The 20,788-nt window shown below is 34.5% G+C and overlaps 5 protein-coding genes across 17 annotated transcripts in view; 1 reads left to right on the top strand and 4 right to left on the bottom strand.

The window, feature by feature from the left end:
• LOC129951482 (multidrug resistance-associated protein 1-like) overlaps positions 1-2,286 on the top strand; it is a 43,244-nt gene extending 40,958 nt beyond the window's left edge. For all 13 annotated transcript variants that reach the window (XM_056063643.1, XM_056063645.1, XM_056063642.1 and 10 more), the window contains exons 13-16: positions 311-528; positions 600-1,103; positions 1,175-1,556; positions 1,696-2,286. In XM_056063643.1, the coding sequence (XP_055919618.1) occupies positions 311-528; positions 600-1,103; positions 1,175-1,556; positions 1,696-1,887 (1,296 nt within the window). In that variant the 3' untranslated portion in view covers positions 1,888-2,286. The remainder of the gene's footprint in view (positions 1-310; positions 529-599; positions 1,104-1,174; positions 1,557-1,695) is intronic.
• Positions 2,287-9,672: 7,386 nt separating this feature from the next.
• Positions 9,673-13,048, bottom strand: LOC129950108 (bromodomain-containing protein 7). The gene is made up of 4 exons (XM_056061929.1): positions 12,832-13,048; positions 10,858-12,528; positions 10,206-10,781; positions 9,673-10,151 (listed from the first exon to the last, which is right to left on the bottom strand). The coding sequence occupies exons 1-4, from the start codon at positions 12,884-12,886 to the stop codon at positions 9,889-9,891; spliced, it is 2,565 nt and encodes an 854-aa protein (XP_055917904.1). The 5' UTR covers positions 12,887-13,048; the 3' UTR covers positions 9,673-9,888.
• A 2,186-nt stretch (positions 13,049-15,234) lies between these two features.
• LOC129952546 (uricase-like) lies at positions 15,235-16,987 on the bottom strand. The gene is made up of 4 exons (XM_056065177.1): positions 16,769-16,987; positions 16,452-16,709; positions 15,778-16,091; positions 15,235-15,710 (listed from the first exon to the last, which is right to left on the bottom strand). Exons 1-4 carry the CDS (start codon positions 16,980-16,982, stop codon positions 15,522-15,524), a joined length of 975 nt encoding a protein of 324 aa, XP_055921152.1. The 5' UTR covers positions 16,983-16,987; the 3' UTR covers positions 15,235-15,521.
• Positions 16,988-18,175: 1,188 nt separating this feature from the next.
• LOC129952004 (uncharacterized) lies at positions 18,176-18,982 on the bottom strand. The gene is made up of 2 exons (XM_056064415.1): positions 18,697-18,982; positions 18,176-18,642 (listed from the first exon to the last, which is right to left on the bottom strand). Exons 1-2 carry the CDS (start codon positions 18,848-18,850, stop codon positions 18,215-18,217), a joined length of 582 nt encoding a protein of 193 aa, XP_055920390.1. The 5' UTR covers positions 18,851-18,982; the 3' UTR covers positions 18,176-18,214.
• Positions 18,983-19,089: 107 nt separating this feature from the next.
• Positions 19,090-20,320, bottom strand: LOC129952112 (uricase-like). Its single transcript, XM_056064554.1, has 4 exons — positions 20,086-20,320; positions 19,766-20,023; positions 19,391-19,704; positions 19,090-19,328 (listed from the first exon to the last, which is right to left on the bottom strand). The coding sequence occupies exons 1-4, from the start codon at positions 20,294-20,296 to the stop codon at positions 19,149-19,151; spliced, it is 963 nt and encodes a 320-aa protein (XP_055920529.1). The 5' UTR covers positions 20,297-20,320; the 3' UTR covers positions 19,090-19,148.
• Between the last annotated feature and the right edge of the window lie 468 nt (positions 20,321-20,788).

Raw genomic sequence — 20,788 nt, 5'->3', positions numbered from 1 at the left:
GACAAAAAAATTTATCTTCTAACCAACTTTTGTAAAACATTTTTTCTTACTTTCTTACTTTCTTTCCTTCTATTTTCTTTTTTTTTTAAATTAATCATTTTCTTCTTCACTCCCGCTCCCCAAATCAAGTAATGGCAACAAACAATATTAATTTGTATTTCTTATCCCCCCTTTTTATCCTTCATTATCACACATTAACTTTGATTTCATTAAAAATTTGATCACCTTCCTTAAAAACATATTCTAATCTATTTTTTCTATTTTATTTAATTTTTTTTAAATCGCTCTTGAAAAATTAAAACAAAAATAGGTTTTGGCAACAGTTGTGGTCATTTGCATATCAACGCCAATATTCCTTGTTGCAATTGTGCCAATTGCCCTAATTTACTACTTCGCTCAACGCTTCTATGTTGCAACATCAAGACAGCTCATGCGTCTGGAATCAGTTACAAGATCACCAATTTATTCACATTTTAGTGAGACTGTTACTGGAGTGACAACAATTCGTGCTTATGACGTTGGACAAAGGTAAGTTTTCTTACATACTTTTTTGAAAGGATGAACTTAACTTGAAATTATTCTTTTCCTCTAAAAAAAAGATTTGTCAATGAATCCGATAATCGTGTGGATCTCAACCAACTATGCAAATACCCAAGTGTCATCGCTAATCGTTGGTTAGCCGTTCGATTGGAAATGATTGGTAATTTAATTATCCTCTTTGCTTCACTCTTTGCTGTCCTCGGTGGTCAGACAAATGCTGCTCTAGTTGGTTTATCTGTGAGCTATTCACTTCAAATTACCCAAACCCTTAATTGGTTAGTGAGAATGACTTCTGACATAGAGACAAACATAGTTGCTGTGGAACGTATCAAGGAATATGGTGAAACCAAACAGGAAGCACCATGGGTTATTGACAATGTCAAGACACCACAAGGTTGGCCTCAAGAAGGTCGCGTTGTATTCGAGAATTACAAGGTCAGATATAGGGAGGGACTTGATCTTGTTCTGAGAGGTGTTAACTTTGATATCCGTGGTGGAGAAAAAGTGGGAATTGTCGGACGGACTGGAGCTGGTAAATCCAGTTTAACCTTGTCTCTATTCAGGTATGTCAATCAACTTCAGTTTCTTTAATCCTTGAACTTGTAAATTTAAATTTTATTTTATCGCTTTGTAGAATCATTGAAGCAGCTGAAGGCCGTATTCTTATCGATGGTGTCGATATTTCAACACTTGGTCTACACATGTTGCGTTCGCGTCTCACAATTATCCCACAAGATCCTGTTTTGTTCTCAGGATCATTGCGTATGAATTTAGATCCATTCCAAAAGAATTCAGACGATGAAATTTGGTCAGCTTTGGAATTGTCACATTTAAAGACGTTTGTTAAAGGAATGACAGCCGGTTTAAATCATGAGATAAGTGAGGGTGGTGAAAATCTGTCAGTGGGCCAGAGGCAATTGGTTTGTTTGGCTCGAGCTTTGTTGAGGAAGACCAAGGTTTTGGTATTGGATGAAGCAACCGCCGCTGTTGATTTGGAAACTGATGATTTAATTCAAGTGAGTTAGCATGACAAAATTTACTTATTGGCTTTCAAATGTTTTAGCTCCTCTATGTTTTATTTTTCGGCTCCATCATAAGTCACACCTATCCACATAAATTTACTTTAAAATTATCCATCTTTTTCTTTCTTTTTAGAAAACAATTCGCTCCGAGTTCAAGGACTGCACCGTCCTTACCATCGCCCATCGTTTGAACACCATTCTCGATTCCGACAAGGTCATTGTTCTAGACCGTGGTGAGATCATTGAATTTGATTCACCCACTTCATTGCTTGAAGACAAGAACTCAGCATTCTATAGCATGGCCAAGGATGCAAATCTGGTGTAAATACAAAATCAAAATTAAAAGTTACTTAAAAAAAAAAAAAAAACAAAACAAAAAAACTCAACTCAAGGAAAATTCCTAAACTACAACACTTTTTGTATTGTAAATTTAAAACAACAACAAAATACATACATATATCGAATTTTTACTAGCAATATATTATAATATGATAAAAATATCTGCGATAAGAAAAAACAACAAAACAAAAACACCAACTTACTTAAGAATATTATAAAATAGTATGCAAATCAAAATCTAGTTCAATTGAAAGTTTATCCACACCATAAAACCCTCCAAATCAAGTTTTTTATTTATTATTTTTTTTAAACTGTAATATTTGTAAAAAAAGTAAAAAATGTTAAATTTTGTTCTTTATTATCTTTTATAGTTTTCAGTTTTTTTTTTTAAATATTTTTTTTATATTCCGTTCCAAAAATAAAATAAAAACAGTACTTACAAAAATCAAACAATTTACTTAAAATACAAAAACTTATATACAATCTTTTTTTTTTGTTTAAATAGAACTAAGAATTTATAAATATAAATTGTAATTTTTATAAATATTAAAATACATAATGATTTTCATTATTTGTATTTATATACTTAATATAAAGATACTTAAAATAAAACATTGTGTAATATGTAAAAATTAAATAAAACTGCCTTAAGAACTTAAAAAGAAGAAAGAAAACAAGAAGATACAAATAATTTTAAAGTTTATTTTTTTTTTGTATTGTTTATCTTTTTATATAAATATTGTATAAAAATGTTGTGAGAAGTGCCTCCTCTTTCTGCTATACTTCCGCAGATGTTAATTTTTAGCCAGTTGTTAAAGAAATTAATATTATTACTATAAATATTTTCGTTTTCTTTATTTTATTATCTGTCTATCTTTCTTAATAAAATGGCATTAATCGGTCTTTAGCTTAATTTTAATGTTTTTTTTTTATTTTTTGCTTTTTTTCTTTAAATAATAAATAATAGAAAATATTTTACACGTTTCTTAGAGGTTATTATAATAATAAAACAAAAACAAAAATCACATTGAGATTCGGTAATACCTCAAATTAATGTTAAGCAAATTTATACAAAACAAATTATACAAAAAAAAAAACAATTAAAATTCTTTTAAATTTATTTTTCAGTTAATTTTGTGTAATAATTATTAACTACTAATAAGCACTAGGAATTTTGTATAAATAAAAAAAATCTATCAGTTTAATAAAAATCTATCGTTTTATAAAAAAGTGTTTTTTTTTCCACAGGTATTCAGAGATTCTTGGTGACAACTAGTTATCCGAATTCTAAGAGTAGGTTTTTGTATCCCAAGTTTAGTTTTGGTCTTACTTCGAAAAAATTCTAATAAAACTCAATTTTGGTGGATATCGAATTTTCCGTGGTCATCTTGCACAAATGGACTAGTTTTGCAGGGATGCCAAAATTAGACATGACTATACAGTTCGTCCCCATAGATGATAACATATTCGACCTTGAAATCGAATTTTGGATTTTTTTAGGATCTTACGTAATGTGAATATTTGATCGCCTGTGGACTTTCCTGGTCTAAGGCCACACTGATAAGGATTTTGTATGCGATGTGAAGGAGGCTGATTCCTCTATAGTTGGTACAGTTTAGACTGTAGCTTTTTTTCAGTATAGAGCAAACTATACTGAAGTTTTATTCATCTGGCATGTTTTCTTCCGACAAAATTTTACAAATAAGTTGGTGCATTCTCCTATCACTATTATTTGCAGCTACTTTGAAAAGCTCTCCATTCATTATTTTATTATTTGCATATACTTTGAAAAGCTCGCCATTCAAGACATCTGCTCTAGCTGGCTTTATTACACTTCAGCTTAGGACTCCGCTTTAAACACAAAAAACAACACTAGCATTGAGATCAAACGAAAAATAACTTGCTAACCGCTGTTTTTTGGGCTAAGAATGCGATTGAGTAGCAAAAAAACATTCTTTGTAGTATTTAGATGGAAGGACAAGAATGTTCGAAACGGCGGAGGGGCAGGGGGTATTATTTTGTTGTTTTAAAAATAGATAACCAAGTTACGGAGTGGTACCGCCCGCCGGAGAAACACCACAATCAAAGACAATTTTTTTTATTTTGCTGATTAAGTACCAAGAAGTTAATTTCTTTTACAAAACGGTCTAAAAACAACATGTGGATAAATTAATAAAACGATATATTATATGCACAATAGAGGTCTAAACTTAATTTTTCATCAAGATAGAGGTATTAAATCTTGAAGTTTTCATGTCGTATCTCAAATATTTGTGAGCCCTTTAGCTTTAATTTTGGCACTGTTCTTTTTAAAGAACTAAATTACATTCAATTTATGTTCATCCAGTTTTGTTGAATTCACAATCATATTAAGAGGAACGTTCTCGTCGAAGAATTTATCATTTAACACTTTAACAGAACCTGCCTGACTGTGATTTTGGAAATGGTCATGGTTTTCGTTTTCTTCTTAACTTATTTTTAACTTCCCATAAGAAATTATTGTAATGAGTCCGATTTGTCAAATTGAAAATGTTGACATTTCTCGACGTTTCAAGATTTTTAGAATGATGTCTGTACGTTCGTACGTTCGCGACCTTTTTTTCGTCGTCCATAGCTCAAGAACCAGTAGATATATCGAATTCAAATAAATTTTGTTATACAGATAATAGTGCAGAAAGATGCAGAAAAGGCTCTCAAGAAAATTCCGTGGGTGGTTTTTTTTACAAAAAGTTTTAAACAAAGGGTGCAAATTTAGGTTAACCCTAAGTATCGCACGAACCAATGACGTTAAAGACTTGAATTAAATTTTATATAATGTATCGTAACGAAATACCAAGCAAATAAATTAAAAAAATAATCCAATTAGCGTTTTTGGTATAAACCAAAAAAACTGAAAAAAAATGTTGCCACCTCGAAAATTTTACTAATAAAAAATGATGTCATCTACAAAACATTTTTGTGCAACGAAAAATAACATTTTTAACATCTGGTAAAATTTGGGGAATATAAAAAGTGATAGTTTTTGTTATAACAAATAAAAACCTAAAAAAACATTACTCAAAGTTGGTAAAAAATGATTTTCGACTAAAATATATTGTCAAAACTTTGAGATGTTGGCTTTAAACTACTTTTATCTTTTGAAAAATTGACAGTTCTTTTACAAAAAATTAAAACCTAAAAAAAATAAACAAAAGTTGGTAAAAATTAATTTTCGACTCAAATATCTTTTCAAAAATTTTAGATATGGTTTCCACCTAATTTAAACTTATAAGAAATATTGTTGTCAACATTGGGAAAATTTTGAGAAAAATAGGATCGACATATTTTTTTACAAAAATTAAAACCTACAAAATAAAAATTTACTTTCGACTCAAAAGCTTTTCAAAAATTAAAAGTATTGGCTTCAAACTTATTTTATCTCACAGAAAATATTATTGTTTTCGATATTCAATAAAATTCTTATAAAAATCCAACGGTCCGTTTTTTTCATGAAAATAAATCTAAATCTACAAAAAATAGTACGCAAATTTGGTAAAAATTGATGTTCGGTTCTTAATATCTGTCAAATTAATTTCATTCAACCAATTTGTACTTGTTTATGTAAGAAATACAAAATTTTAAGAAATGCTACTAAAATTGGTAAAATTTCCGATACCAAATTTTCTAATATGGGAACAATTAACTCATTAGTTCCCAAGGTTGGAAACGAAACAAATTTTATACTTTCACTGCATTTTATTAGTTTAATATATACTTAAATAACAATTTTAAAATTGAAAACAAAATTCGGAGTTTTTTCCTTTTTTTACAATAAAATGTTGCGTATACGCCACATTGGGATTAACAGTGTACATTATTTAGTGTGAAATTGTTTAAAGCAGTTCGCGTGAAGGTGCACTTGACACTTGACACATATATATTTAGTGCTGTTTTTACACTGTCTACATCGTCTTCTCGCTTTATTTTTATCTTCTACCATCACGTGACCGACATTGTCAACTCGTATTTCCATGGGTAAGGCACTTTAAGATGGTCGTCCATAATTTGGATTTGAAGGTAAATTTATTTGGTTACTTTGTTCTGCATTATCTTGGCCTTGAATATTATCTTCCATCACTGGTTCGTTCATTTTCATAAGACCAACTGCTATGAAGGACTTCTAACTGTGACATTTTCAATTCAATTGTACAGTTATTAGTAGCAACTGTCACCGCAGAATTGTCGTTCCATTTGACCAACACTATTTTTTGATCATTTTTAAAAGAAAAATCATAAGAACCACGATCTTTTTTTTCATATTTTTCACTCTTTCTATCACAGTATTACATGTACGGTTTTCACGTATTCCGTTTGCATAAAACCCCTTTTCGTTCACCAAACCGAATAACTTTCTCCATACTCATGCTCTTTTTAACCAGTTTAATTCCTTTATCCTCATCTTTAGACCAATAAAGTTTAGCAGCAGGTAATGTATGATACCCCGAAAAAATAAGTATACCTACCAAAAAAACGCTTTAGGCTAGTTTTGTCAATTGTAAATGAATGACGATTTTTATCATTAGCATATTTTTTTGTATAAACAATTATTTTTCCCCAAACATTATCACTAAAAACCAATGAAAAAACTTCAATTGTCATTTTACCAATTCTATTTTCAATATCCTCTAAAATTTCTTTTTCTTCATTCTGTGGTTCTGTTGTTTACCCTGGAACCTCTTTTTTCCATTTTTGGAAGAGCTGTCTTTGATTTATTTATAAGTTTTTACTTACTTTTGCTTTTTTGAATGATGTATCAGGTAAGCTTGCATGGATTTCATAAGTTCCGGCGATATCTGGTAAATTTATAACATTCCCACATACAGCTGTGTTCAAAATAATAGGAGTGCTTTTACAAAATTTGCTCAAGTGTTTTTTTTCCATGTGTATACTGGTAATCAGCCCATTTCTCTACCGGTAAGTATAACGGGACATTAAAGATGATAAAGCAATAAACTGGTTTGCAATTCATAACCGTTTACATTTGTAACCAGAGATCAAATCATCTTTACTCTCAATCAGGCTATTCAAAATAATAGGAGTGTGAGTTATATTGTACGTAAAAAAAATCAAAAACTTATAAACATAAACAGAAGTAACTAAAATAAAATAGGAATATTAAATAGTTGGAATATCGAATATCAACAAGTTAGGTTATTTAGTGGGCCGATGAAAGCACTGCACCAACGAAAAACGGGAAATCATAAAAAAGTTGCGAAATGAAGGAAAACCATATAAGGATATAAAGTTGATGTTGGGGTGCTCTGACCAAACGATCGCCAATGCTGTAAAATATGAAAAAAAAAATCGAAACCCGGGGACGGAAACGAGTGAAAATGATGATCGTCGTATTGTTCGCTACAGCCAACGGATCCTTTTGCGTCCTCTAAGATGATCCAGGAAGTTCTAGGACTAACAGTAAGTAGCGTAACAATAAGAAGGCGATTGTTGGAACACAATCTTTTCGCTTACACAAAAACATTTAGCTGCTCGTTTGAAATTTGCAAGAAGCTATGCTAAGCTAATGCAGAAAAATAGCGAAACATTTTGTGGACTGACGAGACCAAAATTGTTTTATTCGGTGGAACTGGCTCTAGGCAATACGTCCACCGTCTAGAAAAATCCGAGTTTAAGCCTCGGTACACCATTAAAATGGTAAAGCATAGAGGTGCTAAAGTGATGGCATGGGGCAGTTTCTCATATGCTGGTGTTGGCCCCATACATCAAATCATTGGCACGATGGACCAGCGCGTTTATGTGGATATAATGTCCAGTGTGATGCTGCCTTATGCGAGTTGGAATATGCCGGTTAAATGGGTATTTCAACAAGACAACGACCCGAAACACACCAGTAAGACTGCCAAGGAATGGTTTCGGATCAATGGGGTTGAGGTCATGGACTGGCCAGCTCAGTCGCCTGACCTCAATCCCATAGAAAATGTATGGACAGATGTGAAAAAGGGTGTTTCTCGACGAAGACCCTTGAATTCGAGGCAGTTGTGGAACGCAGTCGATGAAACATGGAACCAAATTCCAGTTGAGCATTGTCAGGCCCTTGTGATGTTCAGCAATTATAAAAAACAAAGGATTTTCCACAAAATACTGACAAACAAATCTTAATATTGAATATTTTTTTTAGTTTTTTATACTTTATTTTGTTTACTCCTATTATTTTGAACAATTCGTTTTGGCTTTATTTTGATAAAATTCATGTTTTTACTACCTTATTTGTTTTAAACAAATTAGTCTTTAAGCATAATAATAAAAGACTGGATTACCTTTTTTGTACAAATAAAAATAAATTTAAAAAAATTATACAACTTTTGAGTCACGATTTAATCTAAAAAGAACACAACTGTATATCGTCCTCAAGTTCTTCTTCGTCTGTAACTTCGTAGTGGAATGTACACGGCATCAGTCTGCAATAAATCCTCATCTTCATTCAATATGTCCAATTATCGCACGAATAATAAAAAAATAATTTTTGAAATGTTTCGTCTTCGCAGCGTTGGGGACAGTTGGGTTTTAATAACGAAAGAAATCTCATTGAAATTCTTTTCCTTGGAATATCTAGATTCTTTCGGGAACTCTTTTTCAACCTCTATTTCAAATATTTTTCTAGTATCGCCGAACAGCAAAATTATTGACCAAATTTGTTCCCAATAGGAAAATAAAAATTAATTCTGAGAGATTTTCGAACACGAAAGCTAAAATTCTTTATTTCCTTATCGGAAATTCTTTGGGACATATTTTTCCCTAGCAAGTTGTTTGCTTTCGTCTTAGACCTAATCCTTAATTAGAAATGCAAAGAATATCATTTTTATTATTAATCGATGAAATACAACGAGAACAACGAAGTTTTTTGTTGTGTAAACGTTTTTGGAACTCGAGCTTCCATTTCAAGGTTGTGTTCTGAAACTCACTTATTTTGTCATTGGACCTGTATGTTTTCTTGAAATCCATTTCTTTTTGGTGTCGCTTCATAGCCTCAACTGCCTTTTCAACCTTATTGCAGAATTCTTTTTGGATTTCAATTCCTCGTTCCAAAGCGACGTTACAAGTTTTGCCTTTTTGTGGCTTTTTTGTAGGACGAGTAGTTGAAGTTCTGTTTTCAATGTTTAGCTGGGACACCAAAAGTTAAATCATCTGGGCATTCTTCCACCAATTCTTCTAAGTTCTTTTTCTACTTGTTTCCAAAATTTTGATACATCTTCCTTAGACCTATTTGATGTGAAACCATTACCAATATCTCGTTTTTTCCATAAAACTAATTAAACATGAACTTTGTGAGTATTTGTTGAATTCGACCTTAAAAAGATAAATTTTTATTTATATTTTTATTATTATTTTGTTGAGAATTGCTTACATTGTTTGCTCCGCTTTCAATTCCGACAACTAAACAACGGGGAAATATTCAGAGAGAAAACACAAGATTTTTCCATGAAAAAAAAAGTTGCCGATATGTATTTTTCCATAGGAATTTGGTTCCCATTTTCGAAGAGTTCCCGATACCAATTTTTCGAATATGGAACAAATACAAGAGAAAAGAAGTTCCCTATAACCACAATTCTCAAAATGACAACATAAGCGCTGGCAGAATATTTTTCAAGGGGAAAAAAAATTGCAACTGTACATAATTTTTAATCCAGGGGAGGTATTTATAAATCCAGTCAACAGGAAGTCAGTTTAATAAGAATAAAAACAAACAACCTTTCTTCCAAATATCCAACATCAATAAAAGGTTAAAATTTAAGTTTTATTTAAAACAAAAATCCCTAAAAATTGAAACAAGGAAATGAAAGAAAAAAAAGTACAAATCAAAAATGCAAACATACGAAACCAAATTAAATTGAAAGAATACAAAATAAAAACTAAAACAATTATTGTAGCAAATCCAAAAAAAGTTCTTTTGAATTTTGCACAATAAAATACATAAATAAAATAAAATTGATTAATTAAGCAACAGTTGATCGATGTTGCTCGTCTCGTCATTCGTGGTCAACGATGGTCCACTCTCGAGGAACTCTCTCAATTCATTTTCCAGATCGACGGACGTATGAACCGGATTTGAATCGGTCACATCGTCATCGATTTCCATGGGAACGCCACCAACTACAATTGGTTCGGGACTGATTCCGATTGTCATTGACTGACACGGCTCCTGGAGCATTGCTGGAATTACTAGACGTGGTGATGGCGGTGGAGGCAAACCAACTGCAAAAAAAGCCACATTAGACTTCCACAAAACATAAACAACTAAAGAATTACCATTGGAGAGCCCCATTGCCTTCCTGAGACCATAAGGATCAGCAATTGCACTAGGTGGCAGCTTCTTGCAGATATCAGACAAATGCAAAGTCACTTGATTGGCCAGCTGCGTCTCATCAGGACCAGGTTGCTGGACATGGGCCAAATGCGCTGGCAGCGGTTGCGACAGTCGATCATGCTGAGTGCTGCGGAGCTTCTCCAGCAGCGACAGATTATTACTCAAATGCTCCTGCAGACGCCGCGTCAATTCGTAGTTCTTCGTCTCAGATTCCATGTCGTTCAGGAAGGACATGTCTATGCCCAGTTCATTCAGAGACTTCAATCGATTGAAGTCGATCTTCGTCGTCTTGTACTTCTCATACTCCTCCTCGATTTGTTCCTTCGTCTCGGGGAAGCATTTTGAGATTTCAGTGGTTTCATAAGTCTCACATTGCATGTCGTAGAGTTCGCCCATAGCTTTGCTATGTTCGCCATTTGTGAGGACATCCAGGAGGCCATTGGCCAGCACCGTGGCGTAGTTGCTATCTTTAGTGAATTGCATGATGCTTTCAGCATACTCTGCACTGCTTGCGTCACCTGAAAACACAAACAAAAAAAAAAAAAACACCTCAAACCTGCTTCCTAAATGTAAGATGTTAAATTTTGAACTCACCATAAGTCCTTAGGACCAAATCAGTTTCTTCCTTTCCCAGATTGGAGAACCTTGAATCGAAAACCGGAGCAAACGATGCAAAGGCTCCATAGTTCAGTGGTTTGACCAATTTTGCGGCATTTCGTTTGTCCTCGCGGAGGCCCTGCAACTGCCCAGTTCCTGTCTTAAGCTTTCCGACCAAGTCACCAATGGAAACCACCTTCTCGGGGCCCTCATTTTCGTCCTTTAGCAGAATCTTCATCGAAGTGGTTCCATCTTTGTTCTGTCTCAGGAATCCCATGGAATAGGCCTTCTCCTTGGCCGTGAGCTTCTTCTTGGCGATGCGCGAGGCATTCTGCACCTGAGCCAGGATCTCTTCCGAGGTCAAATCATCGACGTAAGGCTGGAATCGACTCTTGGGTTCATTCTCTTCACGCAGCGCACGGCGCTTCTCCTCCTCCTCGATTTGAGCTTGTGTGGGTTCCTCGGCTCCAGTGGACGCTCCTTCATCCGCCGAATCGGCCATATGATGGTCATTGAACTCGCCGTGGAGCAACTCGAAGCCGAGTTCCTTGGCCGTCAGCTCTCGCATGTAGCCAGACAGAGGCTTGAGGCTTCGCATCAGACTCTCAGGCTGCAACAGCTTCGAACCCATTTGCAGCAGACGCTTGGCCGCCTTGTGATAGACAGTCTCGATGTGGTTGTAGCGGATGGCGTTCTCGCACATCAACTTGAAGTCGTCGGAAAACTCCACCAGAGTCGTGTAGTCGTTGTCTTCGATCTTTTGACGCATCGTCGAGAAGTCCATGGGCTTGGTGATGATGGACGAGTAGCCAGGAGCAATATCGTCAGTCACTGGCCAAGCGAAGAACTGATGAGGATCGCGCTTCTCCAGCGACCGCAGCAGATGGTCGAGGAGCTTGGTCAGAGGCGACTTACTCTGCTTCAGCTTCAGCACACACGTCCGTGGCTCGCGCCCAGACTCACTCGACGAACTGGGAGTTTTCGGAGCCTCCAGCGGCTTCGGGGTCAATGCCGGCCCTGGGGTGGAATTGCCAGGCGTTGTTATAGTCCCCGGAGTGGAGGCACTTCCCGGCGACGGGATATTGATTTGCATCCCTTGCGGGGAAGCTGCTTCAAGGTAAACTTTTCCCCCGGTAGGCGTCTGCATCGGCTCGGACACTTTTACGGGGCTGCTGAGCGGCGAGCTGATGGTCTCCTCGATTTTCTTCGGAATAATCGGCTTGGCCACTGGACGACACGACGGACTGTTGCCCGTTGTCACCCCGGCATAATAGAGAATGTTCTCCGGCAGAGGCCCCGAGTTTTCCTCAACGAAACTGAACTCATCCTGACTCGAGTCCTCGCGATGTCTGTGTCGCTTCTCTTTGTGGTGCTTGTGCTTCTTCTCGCGGTCCTTCTTCTTCTTCTTTTTCTTGGACTTCTTGTGCTTCTCGGGCATCTCCGAATCGGGATTACCAAAGAAATGCTGCTGTTCTTCACCCATCGCAGCCGACGACGAACCCCCTCCTCCGGGCATTGGGTCTCTGCTCGATGAGCTGGGCATTTCCGTGCTGTCTAGTCCCTGCTGCTGCCCGTATGCCGGCGAATCGTTGCCATATTCGGGAGTGGAATTGCTCCCGACTTTCAGAATCAACTTCAGACTGCTCGGCCGATGATCCATGCTATATTCTGTGCGAGAAAACGGATGAAAAAAAGATTTTTCGTTTTATTTTCGTGAACCACACTCGTCTCAGTTGAACTGAACTGAGAAATGGAGGAAGAAACTACAAATAATTCTGCGCAGAGCAAGAATCTCACAGCTCACACTTTTATCTCACAACAATCTTCTCATCCCTCCCGACCGACGGCGACCGACAGCGCGCTGGCCGTTGGCAAAAAGCAGAAGGCAAAAGGCAGAAGGCGGCTGACCAATGCCGATTTTATTTTATTTTCTGTACACAATCAATCAATCAACAAAACGCACGGACTTACCTTCGTATTTATCTCGTCGTTCGGATTTATGTTTTTTGTGTTTTTTTGAGCCCATAATATTTTTGGTAGGTTTTTTCAATTTGATTATGTTGGATTTATTTTTTTTTTTTTGAATTTATTGAAATAAAGAAAAAATTGAAAAAAGAAATTAATGAAAAGTTGGGAGAAAACAAAATCGAACTAAAACACAGATAGACGCTTCCGAGTTCCGAATCCAAAACACTTTGACAGTTTTCATTTTGTTGTTGTTTTATTAGCGGTTTGGTTTTTTTGACACTCAGCGAGGTGGTTTTTTGATATGGATGTGTTTTTATTGAGTTGGGATGGAGTTGGAAAATTGTTAAATGAATAGCCTTATGTTAAGGGAGCTTTCACACTGAATAGAATTTGATTTTAATACAAGTTTTCCATCGAATTTTCTTTATATATCAGAAAATTATATTTAAAATGTATTTAAGCTGAAAATTACCTTTGGAGGGCGAGTAAAAACTAATTATTGTTTTAAATTGATTTTCATGGTTCATTTTATCACACAAAAAGAAGCAAAAATGGTTTATTTTAACATTTCTTCCCAGAGTTTTTGTTTTCGTTTGGTTTTTATTATACATTTTACGTTTTTTAAATAAAACAAAAACAGATTTAGAATTTTGCATGTGCCAAACTTCGCACCAATTCGGAGTCCTTTACTGAGCGCAATCAAGCGGGTTGAAGGGAGCAGCATAAAATCAAACTTATTATTTACTTTCTCTACTTTAGTTCGCGTTACACCGCATTGTGCTCCTGGACCTAAACTAATAACCAGCTTACTCGATCTTTAGCTTGCTGCCTACAGTTTCGAATACCAAGTTAACGTGCGTCAGCGTCTGCTTGATCACTCCACCAGAGAAGGCTTGACGTTGAATACCTTACGTGCTGGAGCTTCGATGTTCATACGCTTTACATGTCCTAGCCATCTTAAGTGTTGTGCACGCAGTTTTTTGACCAGTGACAAGTCCCTGTACAGTTCGTATATCAGAATTAACAGCAGTGCCCAGATGAACAAGTTGGTTTACCACCTCGAAGTTGTACCTTACAATTGTCACATTTTGACCAAGTCTACGGTATAAATCGACTCTATTTGATGACAGTAAATACTTCGTTTTGTTCTCGTTAATGTCAAGACCCATTTTCTTTGCCTCAGAACAATATTGAAGTCCTCTGGTGGTTTTGAAGGTTTCGGTCGAGTCTCTTCCAATTTTGAAGCAACAACGAGCGTTTTCCAGCGTCATCCTGATAAGTCGTATCAGTTTGGTAGGGATACCAAAACTCAAAATGGCACGGTATAGTTCGGTTCTGTCTACACTGTCAAAAGCTGCTTTAAAATCGATGAAAAGGTGGTGTGTTTCGATGTTATGTTCTTGGGTCTTTTCCAGGATTTGGCGTAGAGTGAAAATTTGGTCGATGGTAGATTTTCCAGCCTGAAGCCACACTGGTAGGGACCACATAATACGCTGGACAAGATCTTGTACGCGATGTTGAAAAGGCTAATGCTTCTGTAGTTGGCGCAGAGAAGGCGGTCACCTTTTTTATGGATCGGGCAGATGGTGCTTAGGTTCCACTCGTCGGGCATGCTTTCTTCCGACCAAATTTTAGTAACTAGGTGTGCATGCTCTTTACCAAATCTGCTCCAGCGTACTTAAAAAGCTCCGCTTGCAGACCGCCATCACCGCTAGCTTTGTTCGAATTCAGCCTGGTGATGGCTATAGTTTGATCTCACTGTGGTCGGGTGGGTGGAACTCTAGATCTTCAACCAAATGGATTTGAGGTGGCTGCTGCTGGCGGAATCATTGACTTCATCACCATTAAGCAACTGGTTGAAATGATCTCTCCAGATTTTTAGCGTTGACTGCGTCTTGACTACGGTATTCCCCTCCTTATCTTTGTGGGCTCCTGTTGTTTTCTTTTGAACTCTTCTATAAAAACTCCACACCTGTTTCCGCCCTGGAGCCTGCCAAGAGTGCCAAGTACCTTTGTGTATATCTGGGCGAGGGAGTCTGGTGCTACTCAACACCATGTTTTTTTCGCCTAGGACGTCAATAAGCCTGAGTCCGTTTCCAGATGTGATGTCGTGTTGGCTATGTCTTCCGATTGACCTAACAAAGATGCCTTCTTTACAAATTTTGGCGTTAAAATCTCCCAGGTTGTTAGGTGATGCTTTAGTTTACACAGGACTGAAGAGGTTTCACTTTGAATAGCCAGCTATTTAAGGAGCTGTCACTTTTTAAGATGTCATCTCTTGATACTAGACTAGTCAAAAATACACTATTTTTAAAAATAAACCGATATGAGCTTCAAAATGAACACACAAAACTTAAACGAAATGTAATAAGTTTGACTTTATTTACGCTCCACCTACAAAAAGGCTTGTGGTTTTAAGGAATAGATGACACCAACGAGATGTTAGTTTGTTAATGATTTGTTTATTCAACTTGAAAGTGAAATTTGTATTTAAACTTGAAATTACTTCTTTTTGATTCGAATAATTATCTTTCGAAAGATGAAGACCAGATACAAATTAATTTGATTTGTATTTAAGTTCTGAATAGAAATTTTATATCATCTTCAAATATTTTTAAAAATTGAATTTTGTGTAGTTTCACTTTCTTCAAAGATCTATTTTACAAGGTACATATATATTTTTGACAGGTTATTTAAATTTTGCTCTTTCTTCCATACGACGACAGCGACAATCTATCCAACTTTGCAAATCCAATTCCATATGGCTCTTCAGATGGTTGATAAATGCTTAGATTTCCAACACTTGATTGACATCCACCGAAGTGATTGAAATCATATTCAAGAAATTTTATATTGGGTAAAGTAACTGCCATGCTTGAAATCTTTAATGAGAGAAAAAAGACTTTTTGACATTTGGAATAGAAAAAAAAGGGAAACTGAAGAACTTACTTGTGGAACTTTACTCAGGACAAGTTTTTCTATTTCATATGAAATATACTGAACACTTGTTGTGGTAATACCCGTCTTTGAATTTCCAGCAAATGCTATTAGAATTAGTTCTTTGATTTGATGCCAATTTTTGGTGAAGTCTACTTTGTCTAAAGTCCCATATTGCCATTTTGCAAAAATATCTGAACACAAAACTCGATCTGGTTGATCGCCTTCGGTATGAAGTCCGGCTTTGACATATCCAACGAATGGAGCTTGTGCTGTTTTCATTATCCGAAGACCTTCGATTCCACTCATTACAAGAGGTTCAGAATCTGAAATCAAATACTTAATTTATTATATAATATACATATAAGTTTCAAAACAACTTTAAAGAACCAAATTGTCAAATTTGACAAGGATGTTAAGAAGTTGGCCAATTTTACTCATTTGATAGGACATATTTTGACATTTTATAATTTTATCGAATTACTACTTATTCTGTCTCCAAATATTTCTTATTTAAGCACCGTCATATAAACACTCCCAATTTCTGTTAACTTTTTCTTAAAAATAACTTCAGTCAATTTGATATTTGTATATTAACTTAATAATTGACCTTGAATTTAAATAGCACAGAAAATTACAGACATTTTAAGTGAAAACTTGGTTTGTTACAAAAAGGATTGCTTTACCATTTCTTGTCCGTACAACATCACAAAATCGTTTGACAGTTGATGACAATTCAAATGCATGATTATGTTCTCCGTTGAGTCTTTCCCAAGGCTTTTCTTTGACTCGAACATGTGATTCTTCAACAATTGGATACGTGTCTAGAAAATGCTGTGACAGACTCAGACCAAATTCTTCTGGTGTACTTAGACCGTGTTTCTTAGCATGCATAAGAATATTCACTTCTTGGACATCGCTTCCAATGATATCAGAATTGTCAGCTGCGAAAATACAATAAAATAGTTAAAAAATTGACAAACATTTGGTTGACTGAACTTACCATCAAAGTATTCCTTATGAGTTGCCAATTTCATATGAGAAGTTACAAGGAACTCTTTTATTTTATGGTAAGATCCATCTTTGACCAAAGCCATAACTCGAACTTTTTCTTTGCCATAACCATAATCATCCAACCAAAATTGTGGAAACTTTGGATCAGGAAGATTTGAGTTATTATTGGATGAATTGTTTCGGTATAACTTTTTTGGAAACATACTTGAGTTATGTTGCAAAAATGACTGTGCAATGCTTTTTTTTAAATGAGCCTAAAGGTTAGTAATGGTTTGGTAAATGTTATCTTCTTTAACGATTTATTTTATCTTTTCGCAGAAATTGCTTTGAAATTTTATTTGTTTATCTTTTCCTGTGAAAAAATTATTTTTTTTGAACTGTTTGAATAAGATTAGAGAAGAACAAAACTAAAAGGTAAGCATCCGAAAAGTTGTGGTTGACATTTAATCTTGTTTCTTGGAATTTCATTTCTATTCCTACAACAACAGAAATAATAGGTATTTTTTTTCTAATTTTTGTCTTTGGGTGTACTTGAACTACTTTTCAAAGTACTCATCTTTTAACTTGGAACTATTGGAAAATTTAAGAAAGTTTGTTTCCATTTGATGACAGGTTGACGTTGATTTTTAATTTTATGAGAGTCTGATTGAGTAGCTGTCAAAAATATTGTGACTTTCAGTGACATTTAGAAAATCTTTTTTTAATATTAGCTTTTCATGTAAAATCTAGGGCATGCCCTTTACCTATTCACATTTGACTAAAGTCCTCATCCGATTGAACGACAACGGTTTAGGTGACTTTTTAAAAATTAATCGCTACTAGGGGTTTCCATGAGTAAAATAAATCAATTTATGTTTGATCTAGATCTGTCAAGGCACAAATTTCCACTAGGTTTTGCAGTTAATGGGGTAACATAAATTGATTTATTTTTGATCTAAGATCAAATTTGCACCAATACTAACAAAGTTTTTAAAAAAATGTTTAGCTGGGAAATTGATAGCTCTACCGCACTTCCTAAGAAGTACTCGAAGTTACTCTCAAAGAGAAATATATCTACCAAGAGGACCGACTTATGGGATTTGCTCTCTTCCGACTTTAAAGTATATTTTTCTATGGTTACTCTAATTTCCATGCGTCACGAAAATCAATGCTTGAAGGAAATCCAAATTTACCCATGGAAAACGACATACAGTTAATAAAAACTATATTTTTTTTAATAATTTGCTCAATTTAAATAGAAAGCTAGTTTGAAAACTTTATAATATATACAAAATCGAAAGCATTTGGAATTTTTTGCTAACTGAGTTTGACGTTTGATTGACATTTAAAATTTTGAATACTTGAATTCCCAGGAAAATTTTTGTATGGTAGCCATTTTAAAATTAAACAATTCAAAAGTATTATAATTTAATTTATTTCCATTCTTATATAAAATTTAAAGTAATAAAATATTTTTAAGGATAGGTTTAATTTGATCAGCAGGTGAAATATTTGCTTTCTTCGAACGTTTTCCTTTCAAAGAATTACTCTTCTTTTTGCTTGTGAAAATATGTTTTTCTATTAATCCTTTCTTCCTTGCAAAAAGAGTTGTATTTTTATTAAGCACTACCAACGATTGATCCAGTTTCGATCGAATTTCTGATAAATATTTTTTCATATTTTGTATTTCCGTTGTTAAAATGATTTTATCTTTTGAAATATGATCATATTCTTTTAGAATATCAGAAAGCATTTGTTTGGTTTGCAAGAGATTTTGTGTATGGTCTTCATTGCTATGTAGTTTTTCGTCGGCATTTTTACGCATTGCTTTTTGAAGTTTCACTTCGAGCATCACTGCTGCTTTTGGAACGTTCGCAGCGATATCTATGTATGTAAATTGTATACACTTTAAGAAAAAAGCAACGCAACAATACTTACCATTTTTTCTATTCTTTTTTTTCTGCCTTTTATGAGTTGAAGGTTTGGATTTTTGCAATAATGAAAGAATTTTCATATTTCTATGCGAGCTTGAACTATTTTTTGACGTAATGTTGTTTAAACTGTTATGAGGTTGCAAAGGTGTTGTAAGCATTTTTTTTTTAAATTTTTTGTAAACTTTTTAATTTTGAATTGAATGAGAAGTGAAAACAAAATATATTTTTGTTTTGAAAATTTTGATATTTTCAAGGTTTTTTAAAATTGATTCTGTACAGTACATAATGTTATAGTTTTGTTTTTTCTTACAAACTGAAGTTACTTTCGCAAGATCCAGAAATTCAAAACAATTAATTTTAAAGTTTTTAATTGAAGTTACTTTCGCAAGATCCAGAAATTCAAAACAATTAATTTTAAAGTTTTTAATTCTTGTGCATTTATTTTCCTTAAAAATTTCATTCGATTTTCTTGCTGTTCAAACCCAATCTATCTAACTTAGAATATCCGATTCCATTGGGAACTTCGGAGGGTTGATAAATTTGCAAATTTTCAATATTTGGCTTGACATCAGCAAAACGAGTAAAATCATAATCAGCATATCTTATATTTGGCAATGCAACTGTCATACTTGAAATCTTTAAGTAAAACCAAACACAAGATTTATAAATATAAACAAAATAGTTGTAATTCGACTCACTTGTGGGACTTCATTTAAAACAAGTTTCTCTGCTTCATAAGAAATATATTGAACACTCGTCGTAATAATGCCAGTTTTTGGATCACCAGCATAGGCTTTAAGAATAAGATTTGTAACTGTATGCCAATTTGTAGAAAAGTCAATTTTATCCAAAGTTGAATATTGCCATTTTGCAAAGATATCAGCACAAAGAACTCGATCAGGTTGATCACCTTCGGTATGAAGTCCGGCTTTTACATAGCCAACGAATGGAGCTTGAGCAGTCTTAATTATTCGAAGACCATCAATTCCACTCATCACGAGGGGCTCGGATTCTATCAAACAACATCCAAAATTAATGATAGTTCTTTTTCTCAACTCTTATTATCATCTTACCATTTCTTTTCCGAACAACATCACAAAAACGTTTGACAGTCGATGTCAATGTGAAAACATGATTGTGTTCTCCATTAAGTCTCTCCCAAGGTTTCTCCTCAACTCGAATATGTGATTCAGTGACAATTGGATAAGTGTCAAGAAAATGCTGTGAAAGACTAAGAGCAAACTCTTCTGGTGTACTTAGCCCATGTCTTTTAGCATGTAGATAAATGTTTACTTCTTGAACATCACTTCCAATTATATCGGTATTGTCAGCTGAGAAAAAACAAAACAATGTTTAATATTGACAGTCAAACTGACAGCCCTGACTGACTTACCTTCATAGTATTCTTTGTGTGTTGCCAACTTCATGTGGGATGTCACAATAAACTCTTTTACCGTATGATAAGGGCCATCTTTCTTCAAAGCCATAACTCTGACTTTCTCTTTGCCATAACCAAAATCATCGAGTCTAAATTGTAAACAATTTGGATCAGGGATTTTCGAGGAATTTGATGAAGTATTTTGGTGAAGTTTGTGTGGAAACATTGTGACTGATCGCGTTGCTCACTATAAAATGACATAATCTCTTTTGAAGTCTTATTATTGAGCTCACTTACAGACATTTTTATGTCGCAGAACAATCACACCATAATCATCAACAAACAGTTACGCATTATCGTGTCACAGATAAGGTTGTCTTTTATTTGATTCTGTATTATTTAAGTTTAATTGTTTATCTTCTCTTTGTGCAAACGAAGTTTTTGTTTATTTTGCATCTATGTATGTTAAAATAGGAGAATAGAGGCGATACTGTGAGGCTTATACTCCTTAACTAATTTGAAAAATCAAACTAAATCCAACTAAAAATCTCGTTTTGTTAAAATTAAAAGATGTCACTATTTTTAAGGTTGCACTATTTTAAGATGATTTTTATTCTATAGAGATCGTAGCAATTTATCAATTAAGGAATTTGACAGTTCATGCCATTTTTTTTTTGGCAATCAATTACGAAACTTATTTTGACATCTTAATATATCG

Source organism: Eupeodes corollae, chromosome 3 (assembly GCF_945859685.1).
Source record: "Eupeodes corollae chromosome 3, idEupCoro1.1, whole genome shotgun sequence".
NCBI lineage: Eukaryota > Metazoa > Arthropoda > Insecta > Diptera > Syrphidae > Eupeodes > Eupeodes corollae.
Note: the sequence above shows the minus strand (reverse complement) of the source record. Positions and strands in the feature narration are given on the sequence as shown.

Bases quoted from the DNA above. Each gene is read 5' to 3' on its own strand.
- LOC129952546 (XM_056065177.1), bottom strand. From the start codon at position 16,982: ATGTTTCCAAAAAAGTTATACCGAAACAATTCATCCAATAATAACTCA. The intron at 16,710-16,768 runs GTAAGTTCAGTC...GTATTTTCGCAG, and splicing joins TCATAAGGAATACTTTGATG to CTGACAATTCTGATATCATT. The intron at 15,711-15,777 runs GTAAGTTCTTCA...CTCTCATTAAAG, and splicing joins TCCTGAGTAAAGTTCCACAA to ATTTCAAGCATGGCAGTTAC.
- LOC129950108 (XM_056061929.1), bottom strand. From the start codon at position 12,886: ATGGGCTCAAAAAAACACAAAAAACATAAATCCGAACGACGAGATAAA. The intron at 10,782-10,857 runs GTGAGTTCAAAA...TTGTGTTTTCAG, and splicing joins TTTGGTCCTAAGGACTTATG to GTGACGCAAGCAGTGCAGAG. The intron at 10,152-10,205 runs GTAATTCTTTAG...CTTTTTTTGCAG, and splicing joins GGCAATGGGGCTCTCCAATG to TTGGTTTGCCTCCACCGCCA.
- LOC129952004 (XM_056064415.1), bottom strand. From the start codon at position 18,850: ATGCTTACAACACCTTTGCAACCTCATAACAGTTTAAACAACATTACG. The intron at 18,643-18,696 runs GTAAGTATTGTT...TTACATACATAG, and splicing joins AAAAAAGAATAGAAAAAATG to ATATCGCTGCGAACGTTCCA.
- LOC129952112 (XM_056064554.1), bottom strand. From the start codon at position 20,296: ATGTTTCCACACAAACTTCACCAAAATACTTCATCAAATTCCTCGAAA. The intron at 20,024-20,085 runs GTAAGTCAGTCA...GTTTTTTCTCAG, and splicing joins ACACAAAGAATACTATGAAG to CTGACAATACCGATATAATT. The intron at 19,329-19,390 runs GTGAGTCGAATT...TTTTACTTAAAG, and splicing joins TTTTAAATGAAGTCCCACAA to ATTTCAAGTATGACAGTTGC.